General features: G+C 38.9%; 1 protein-coding gene across 1 annotated transcript; it reads left to right on the forward strand.

Annotated features, from left to right (window-relative positions):
- Positions 1-2,106: 2,106 nt before the first annotated feature.
- Positions 2,107-3,094, forward strand: LOC125410759 (olfactory receptor 2A12-like). Its single transcript, XM_048450450.2, has one exon. It carries the CDS (start codon positions 2,150-2,152, stop codon positions 3,092-3,094), a length of 945 nt encoding a protein of 314 aa, XP_048306407.1. The 5' UTR covers positions 2,107-2,149.
- Positions 3,095-10,009: the final 6,915 nt, after the last annotated feature.

Here is a 10,009-nt window from a genome sequence, read left to right on the forward strand (position 1 = left end):
TAGCACTGAGAAAGGGAGGAGGACACAAAGTTCTGCCCCTGAACAAGGAATAATTTGTGAAATAAACCAACGCCATCTCACTGTGCATAGCAGTTACAGTCTATAACTAGACACATCTTCAGGAGTGGCTGGTCAACAGGAGACTGACTCCATGGAATTGGTATTTTTTTCTTTGATTTTTTTATTTTGTTTCTTTTAGGTTTTTTATTTTAATATCTACAGTAGTTTTGTTTTGTCTTGAAAGCAAGTGTGGGAGGTAAATGAACATGAAGTTGGGTGGAGAGGGCCTGGGAGAAGTTGAGGGAGGGAAAGGATATGTTCAAAGTAGATTGTATAAAAATAAATTTTAAAAATTCAAGGAAAAGAAAAGACTGTATTGAGGAGGAAAATTAAGAGGCAAGGGGCACAAGGAGATGCTGATGCAGAAATGCTGGGAGAGATGATGGGTTCCTGACCTAAAGGAAGGACAGCTGTGAGGGTTCTGAGCAGTAGACTGGTCAGGAGAGGGGATGGGGACAGGGAAAGAGAAGACTGAGGATGTCTAGGAGTCTCTTTCATGTTTCTACTCCCATCAGAGCAATTCCTGCCTTCACCATTGTCTTGCTGATTAGCATGAGTGGTGCTGAAGTTCATACTCTTTTGAGCAGTGTTAGGAAATTCCCTTCACATGTCTTTCCTTGAGCCTGTTTGTAGTATCCTTTGTGTTCACATATTTTTTCAGAAATATACTTGATATTTCTGTTGCTAGCAATGCAGTAATACATACGTTAACTGTGTTCAACTTTAGGAAACACAGCCTGGCTCACTGAAAAGGGATCATGTTGATTCACTCTCCCACTGGATCCAGTTACTCTTGTCAATAGATTCTGTTATTGTAGCTGTGCTGGTAGGTGTGTGGTGATGTGAGACAGAGAAGAGGAGGGTGAGCATTGGCACTGTGCTGCTCTTTCGTAGTTTCCATATGGATAATGATGCAGAGAGCCTTAACCTCCTCAGTGCTCACTAGACAGCTGCCTGTGAAATGCCCTTTAAATGTGGTTCACTACTCTATGAGAGCATCTATTGTTATGTTTGTGCCTTTCTAATTCTTTCTATACGTATTTTGTGTACTCCATTTGCTTATTCTAGATTACCATTATTTTTCCCTTGAAGGAAAGTGCTCTTTTAGAGAAATATTTCCTTTGCTTCCCCTAAAAGGACAGAGACACATAGATATTTATTAGGTTGAATCTAAAAAAAAACATGCTTGCTTTAGATTTACCACTTAAAGGTATATTACAACCATAATTGATTATTTGTGTGCAGAGGGAGCATGGATAAAAAAGGAAGAAATGACTTTCCTGCTCACTTATCAACATCATCCATCAGCATTCCCTGGGAAGACTACAGTGTCTCCAGTGCACATGTGACCTTCTGTCATTACTCATATTTCTGTGTGTGCATGTGTCTGTCTTTCTTCTGTCATCTTCCTCTGTTTATTTACTTTCTTTTTTGCATATGTGTGTGGTTCATGCATGTACAGGTAAGTGTGTATGTGAGGCAGAGACAGTGTGTGTTTGTGTGTGTGTGTGCTCAGAAAATGACATGAGGCTCTCTCTCAGTTGCTCTCACCTTATTCCTTCAGGCTGGGATCTCATGTCTCTCCCTTCCAGAGACAGAATGAGAGAATGAGATTGCACACAATATGTCATGTATTATGTTCTGGTTCTAGGCGTTATGTGAAATGACTTAGCTATTCCTCATTCTCCAGAGACATTTTTGTCGTCAGCTTCATTTGATAGATGAAGAGACTGAGGCATTGGGAGGTTCATTAACTTGAGAATAATGAACAAAACTGAATAGTATGCTTAGAACCCACATCCTACCTTTTTTTAATTAAAAACTACTGTTTTTTATTTTATACATATATATTTTTGCCTATATAAATGTCTGTAAACATGTGTGTGTCTGGCCTGTGGAGGTGAGAGGAGGGAGTCACATTGTCTGGAATTGGAGGCACAGACAGTTCTAAGCAATCTGTCCTTGGAACAGCAGTCAGTGCTCTTAACCTTTGTGCCAACTCAATATCCTTAATCTTCCTGTTCTGCCTGTGTTGGTGGTCTGTGTCAGGTGACTCATAAATGAATATGATTCTCTTATAGCCTGCACTATGTGGATGATTCCAGGACAGAACCAAACCAGAGTTTCTGAATTCGTCTTGCTTGGCTTCTCCAGTGACCCCTCAACCAACAGCATCCTCTTCATTGTGTTCCTTCTCATCTACCTGAGCTCAGTCATGGGCAATGGGCTCATCATCCTGCTGATCTGCATGGACACAAAACTGCACAATCCCATGTACTTCTTCCTCTGTATACTTGCCACTTTGGATATGGGCTCTGCCACCACCACCATGCCCCAGATGTTGGTGCATCTTCTTGTTCACTCTAAAACCATCTCCTTTGCTGGCTGCTGGATGCAGATGTATGTGTTTTGTGCTCTGAGTGCTACCGAGAGCATCTTCTTTGTTGTCATGGCTTATGACAGATATGTGGCCATTTGCTACCCACTGCATTACACTGTCATCCTCAACTGGGGACTGTGCATACGATTGGCAGGTGGGTCTTTGGTCTGTGGTTTCCTTGCTGCTTTGTTACATACGTTCTTTACCATGCGTCTGCCATATTGTGGACCCAACAAGGTCAACCATTATTTCTGTGAAGGCCCTTCAGTGCGTAGCCTGTCTTGCATGGATACCCACATCATTGAGATGGTGGACCAGGTCTTGAGTGTTTGTATGGTTCTTACTCCACTTTCCCTCATTGTGACCTCCTACATTCATATTGTCAAGGCAGTTCTCAAGATCAAGTCCAGCCAAGCCCGCTGCAAGGCTTTCTCTACCTGTGCCTCCCACCTGACTGTAGTCACATTATTCTATGTTCCAGCCACTTACATCTACATAAGACCCAACTCCAGCTACTCCCCTGAGCGAGACAAGCAGATCTCACTCTTTTACAATGTCTTCACTGCCTTGCTCAACCCCATGGTCTACAGTATGAGAAACAAAGACATCAAGAGGGCATTCCTCAAGGTGATGACACATGGTAGGGTGGACTAGTGAACCAGGATCCAGGAGAATCTGGAGTGGATTACCACTTTTTGGTAAAGGGACAGAATTTTATTTAGCTGTCTTATATATTTGAAAAACATAGTACGTAGTAACTGGGATAAACCACTGTGAAACCAGGGTGACTGTCTTGATTCACAGGCTACACTAAGATATAATTCCAAACACGTGAGTAATCTTACTGGGTTAAAATTGTAAATAATCATTTGTTGTACATGCTTATAGCTGTGGGTTGGCAGTGACCTTCTGTTCTCTCACATCCATCCTGAAGAAGGAACCTTATGTCCAACATGTCATCCTAGAAAAAAAGGAAAGAACAGTGGGCAAACTCACAGACTCAGCGTCTCAAGAATGATCTGCTTCTCTTTCTAAGCATTCTCTCAGCCAAAAAGTAGCCAGGTTCAGCCTGACAGTAGGAGGTGGGAAGTGTTTTGTCTAGAGAGAAGTAATACATGTTCTGTGAACATGGTCTGATATGTTGGTTTCTCTACTTAGAAGTCAGCAAGTCATATGCATTATGTATCCTGGTGTACTTCCCAGAACACAACAGCATACCTATAAACCAACACAAATACGTTAAGTGTAGATAGCATACTAGAGACAGTAGAAGGCTGAGGCACTGTATGCTAAGTAGCACAGCGTAAACAGAGGTAAACTGATAGAGTGTGGAAGAGAGGTAATACAGCTCAGAGAATGAACTTCACATAGAAATTCATTGTGGTATATGGGAAAACCTGATATGACCTCTTCTGTCAAAAGCAGCAATGGTAGAAGTGAAAGAAGCTTGGTTCTCATCAGAGCCTTCCCAAATTTTCTCCACAGGCAGCAGCCAAGGGCATGTCCAACTGCTGACTGCTGACTCCCTTTCTACCATTTTCTGGTGGTGGGAATGGATTGCCTACCATCTCCAGAGTACCCCTCTTAACTGACCAATCAGCAGATTCCTCTATGATTCAGTGACTGAACTATTCTTTCTTAAGGAGGCCTCAGGCCTCCCAGTTCTATTTTATGGTCAGGTATTTCTAGATAATGGGTATCCTTCATTCATAGATAATACTCCTTACTTCTGTTTTCTTATATATTTATTTTTGAAAATTCTAACATATCATGGGCTAGCCTGAAACATAACCACATTTTGAAGATACCTTGAATTTTCAACCTTTCTTCCTTCTCTTCCCCAGCGCTGGGATTATAGGATGGAAAACCACACCTGGGAGAATTTTTGCTTCTTTGATGATATCCTTTGTTTTATAAAAGCTTTTACTTTGGTAAAAATGCAATGCATATACTTTTTTTTAAAAAAAGACAGATTCCCCCTATGTAGCCCTGTCTCTTCTGAAACTCAAAATGTAGACCAGGCGAAGCTATCAATAAACTCAGAGATCTTCCCATATCTGACCTAGTAATGCTGGCTTTAAAGGAATTCTCCACTCCACCTGACCAAGCACTTTTATATCTTGTTATTTTGCAGTAGATCTAAGAAATTAATTCTTTATCCAGTGTCATGAAAATTTGCTCCTGGTGTTTTTTGTGAAAGTTTTTTCAGATTTTGATTCTTTCTGAACTGTTTTATACTGTATGTGGCAACGGCCCGGTTACATTCCTGCTCATGTGGATATCCATGTGTGTGTTCTGACTTTCTCTTCAGACTTTCTTTGACCTCCAGGCCCCAAAGAATAACATGGAGCCACACTGCCCATTATGAAGCTTGGCTATAAGCTTAGGCTTATTCCCAACTAGCTCTTACAACCTAATTCTATTCATCTAAATTCTGCCACATGGCTTTTTCCTCTCTTCCATTCTATATGTCTCACTTGCTCCACATCCTAGCTGGAGTCCCCCTTGTGTACCTATATTCATCTCAAGTTCCGCTCTTCCTCCAGAAGTTCTGCCTCTTCTCTTCTCTATCTATAGGCCATTCAGCTCTTTATGAAATCAACAGTAGGCACCTTACACACAAGGTGAATAAATATCCTGCAACATTTCCTCCTTTTGTCTAAATAAGTGAAGTTTTTTAACTCTAACACAGTAAGAAAAATTATCAACTAAAAATTACATACCCAATCCCTAGTTTACTAGTTTTGACAAATTTGGAGTAATTATTGTCTATCCTGTCTTGATGAGTTCAAACGTTTTTTCCTAAATCACTTCTATCATAACCTGATTGACAACCTAAAAGTATCTTTTCATACCTTTAAACATTTTCTTAGAAAAACGTGAATTTTTATGTCCCTCAACCACATAAACTTTACATCTCTTTTGGAAGTTTCTTTTCTAAATTTGGCAACAAAGAAAACATAGATATAACTTGCTGGTTACATGAAGTTACAACTATCTAGTCTTTATCCTCCATCAGTGACCCTAGGGGGATAAAATTTTATCTGAGAAAACAGGAAGTTCAGCGGAAGCAGCTTCAGCATGGGAGGAAGTGGGGAGTATGGAAGGGGAAGAAGAGAAGGGCAGTAGTGAGGAGAATATGAGGGAATGGGATGGTCCATTTGGGGGAAGGATAGAGAAAGAGAGTAAGGAAAGAGATATCTTAATAGAGGAGCCTTTATCGAGTTAGCTAGAAACCTGGTACTGGGAAGTTCTCAGGAGTCCACAAGGGTGATGTCACCTAAGACTCTAAGCAGTAGTTGAGAGGGTGCCTGAACTAGCCTTCCCCTGTCATCAGGTTGATGACTACCTTAATTGTCATCATCAAACCTTCATTCAGTATCTCATGGAAGAGGTACAGAGATCCACAGCTAACCATTGGGCTAAGCTCCAAGAGCCCAGTTGAAGAGAGGGAGGAGCAAAGGGGTCAAGACCATGATAGGGAAACCCACCAAAACAGTTGACCCGAGCTCATGGGTGCTCACTGACTCCAGATTAACAGCTGGGGAACCTGCATAGGGCTGAACTTGGTCATCTGAATGTGGGGTTTAGTTGTGTGGCTTGGTCAGCAGGTGGGTCACTGGCAGTGGTACCAGGATTTATCCCTAGTACGCTAACTGACTTTTTAGAGCCCATTCCCTATGGAAGGATACCTTGTTCAGTCTAGGTACAGGGCAGGAGGACATTGCTCCTGCCTCAACGTGACTTGACAGATTTTGTTGATTCCTCATGGGAGGCCTTACCCTCTCTGTGGAGTGGATGGGGGTGGAATGGGAGGAAGGTAGAAGTGGGAGGAGAGGAATGAGGGGGAACTGGGACTGGTATGTAAAATAAAAAAATTGTTTAAAACTTATAACATTTTAGGTCTTAAAACATTTCCTCGGATGAATACAATGAGCTTTTATGTCTCTCAACTTCATAAACTTTACATCTCTTTTGTAAGTTTCTTTTCTGAATTTTGTAACAAAGAAAAGAGTATATCTATCTATTCTTCAATTCCCATCAGAGATTCAAAGAAGAAAAAATATTACCTGAGTTGAATGAACAAGAAGTATAGAACAAATAACTTCCAAAACTATAGAAATGACAGGGACAGATGGCTGCCTAATAGTCACCCAAGGTTCCTCTGCAGTGTTGGGACCAGACTAGCTAACAGACTTTTCTGTGAATCAGCACAGGCCGAAAAGCTTTCTAAACTGGTGCAGGTAAATACAGCTCCTAGCAGTTACCTGCATGCATAAGGCTTGGCCCTTATGTACCTGAAGATGGAGGAGCCAGCTTCTAGCATTATGTGCTAACAGAGCCAGGCCTTGGGTATCCTAGCTGCTGCCTAGCTGATTAAGGTTTGTATCACTAGGTCAGAGAAATGCTGCAGATGTTCAGAAAAAAAAGTCAGATTCAGACTGAGAAATAGGTACAGTATACTATAAAATGTGCTTAGGTACTGAAGGAAGAAAATAAAATAGGTACAGATAGTCATAAAAATATATAAATAGTTTGAAAATAATAAAGTGTTTAAAGAGATAAAGTAGTATAAAAAGAATAAGTCATATAACAATGAAAAATACAGTGTATTGCATTGGGGAGAGAGGTTATGCCTTTGTTTCCACAGAAAATGAAAGCTATTGATTTCTTCAAAAATTAATAAAGACAAGATTTGATATGGAGAGACTGTCTGTGAATCTTGGCTGCAGACATGAAGGAGGAAACCAAGAAAAACTCTAAGACAGGTGCTGCATAAACTGATCCCTCAACACAGGAACAGCTCAGGGACTGCATGAACCATATTAAATCTCTTCTACAGATTCCTTATGACTTATTATTACATACCATCCTTTCATATAGCATGGATGGAGATTCATATTACAGTTTAGTTATATAGTTCAAATGGACATACACAAGTTGATGGATGTCTTCTACCTGCTCTAACATGGAACAAAAATTCATCCCTAGTTGATCTGTCCACAAGACACATCCCATACTTTTGTTAATGCAGATATATGTTACCTTTGAAAGGTTGTGTGTTTTGAGAACAAAAGAACCAGACACTGGTAAAGAAGACAAGTAGCACAGGTGATCTAGCTTTTCATAATGTCTCTGTTGCAGTTTCTTCAAAAATCTGCATCCAGAATAACTTCAAAGCTGCTTGCTGAGATGGTCCAGCCTCACAGACTACTCCAGCCAGGACTTCAGCTCAGCTCTGCACCTTCCTATCACTCAGAGACTGAACAAAAATGATACAGCCAGCTTTCTCAGGAATTTACCGTTATCTCAATTTTCTCAGGGTCCCCTAAAGGTGTTGTCACCCCCAGATAACAGTAAACAGTCTAGAGAACATGACATCCACATTCTTAAGAATAGGGTGGATGGTTTGGGGTTATTTTATGGGTTATGGATGTTTATCATTATTTAGGTAGATTGATTGCAAGTTATTTTATTGGTCATGGTCAGGGTAAAAACTAAACAATAGAAGGTAGATCCAGGGATTTATTTTGAAAAGATAAAAGGGGGCGTAGGAATGATAGGATAAAAGGGTAGATTGGTGATTCTACTTTTAAACTTAAAAGGAACAATTAATATCAAATATTTTTCATTGGTATAGATTTCTGTACATTGATACAAATTGAAGATTATTTTTGTTAGAATATACTATATATGTATCTACTCTTATTTAAGATATTGTACCTCTTTAGCTTATTTAAAAATATAGTGTAAAGTTCTAATTCTTGAAAGTTATTATCAAAACTGTTTAGCATAATTAAGAAATGTAGGTTAGTAGTTAATCATCTATAACAATCAAACTTGTAGTCATGTTGTTTTCAAAGCCAAACAGATATATTTTAGATAGATAGGTGGTCTTCAAACATTTCAGAGACCTGCATAATAATTATGATGTTTGAATAATATACGGATTTCATGACAGTGAGATATATTTTCTACTGTCAGTACCAAGCTATTATATATATATAATACATATACATTATATGTATTTTACATATATATTATATATATTTATATGCAACCAAAAACCTCCATATGGAGTTTGCTTTTATTGTGACAAAGTTAGTCACTCAGCAAAGACAAGCAGGGTACAGAAGAACTTTAGAAAGACAATGAAGAACAGTCCTTCAAAAATTCCTGCTTCACAGAAAAGTTTATCAGATATTCTAGACCTGTAGACTGAATATGGATGCCCCAAGGTCACAGGGGAACCTTGGGAGACTATTTAAGCAGTTGTCTGTCCCTGTCATTTCTGTAGTTTTGGAAGTGCTTGCCTTGCACTTCCCCTTTACTCAGGCAATGCTACATCCTTCTCTGGTGTTTGATGCAGGTTCAAATTAGATAATTACAGTTTTGCAGTTTTCTTTGTTACCAAATTCAGAAAAGAAACTTATATAAAAGATATAAAGTTTATAAGGTTGAGAAACATAAAAGTTAAAATTATTTAAGAAAATGTTTTAAGGTCTAAAAATATTTTTAGTTTTGTAATGCATATTATGATAAAAAGTGGCTTAGGTATAAAACTTTGGACTCACCAAGATAGGATTGATAATGGAATAATTTTTCTGAATTTACCAAATACAAATGGACTAGACATTGTGAGTGTAATTTTAACTGATAATTGTTCTTATTATATATAATTTTACTGTATTCGAGTTAAAACTATTCTTCTTTATTTAGACAAAGGGGGGAAATGTTGCATGATATTTGATCACACCATGTGAAAATGTGTCACTGTTTTATTCTGATTATTTAATAAAGAGCTGAATGAAAAAAAACTAGGCAGGAGAAGTTGTGTGAGACTCCAGGTAAAGATGCGAACTCTGGGTTATAATTTAACCCATGGGAGATTCACCAGTGAGAAATTGAGGAAGTCAGACATAAGGTACTAAGAAGAGGTAACAAACCCTGTGTCAAAATGTAGATTAATAGAAATGAGTTAATTTACATTATAAGGACTAGTGGAAAGTGAGTCTAAGCTAAGGCCAAGTTTTCATAATTAATAAAAAGTCTCCATGTTATTATTTGGGAGCTGTCAGTCCCAAAAGAAAATCTGCTTAGAAAGACTGACAACACTCATGGGACCTGGAATAGTAGTTGAGTTTCATCCTCATCTACAGACAGAGAGACACTGGTTTTGACATGGGTTTTGGGATCTCAAAGCCCATTTTCAGTGGCACACTTTCTCCAACAAATTCATATCTTCTGATCCTTCTAATCCTTCCAAAGTGTTCCACTGTCTAGTGACTAAGTGTTCATATATATGACCCTTTGGGGCCATTCTTATTCAAACCACCACAGGTCTCTTCTGAGTCCCTTACACTTTCCATTGAACTTTAGAATCACTTTGGCAATTTCAAATGAGTGCTTCCAGGACTATACTAAAGACATATTGATTCTATGTATTTGTTTGGAATGACATCTTAGCAATACAGTCTTCTGTTATGTGAATCACAAGACTTTAAATGATTGTGTGAACTCAGTATTTAAAATGAGAACCCTTTCCTTTACTGTTACCATTCTTTTTTC

Source organism: Myodes glareolus, chromosome 3, assembly GCF_982192425.1.
Source record: "Myodes glareolus chromosome 3, mMyoGla1.1, whole genome shotgun sequence".
Lineage (NCBI taxonomy): Eukaryota > Metazoa > Chordata > Mammalia > Rodentia > Cricetidae > Myodes > Myodes glareolus.

What these genes read in the sequence shown, in the direction of transcription:
- LOC125410759 (XM_048450450.2), top strand. Translation starts at nt 2,150, where the DNA reads ATGTGGATGATTCCAGGACAGAACCAAACCAGAGTTTCTGAATTCGTC.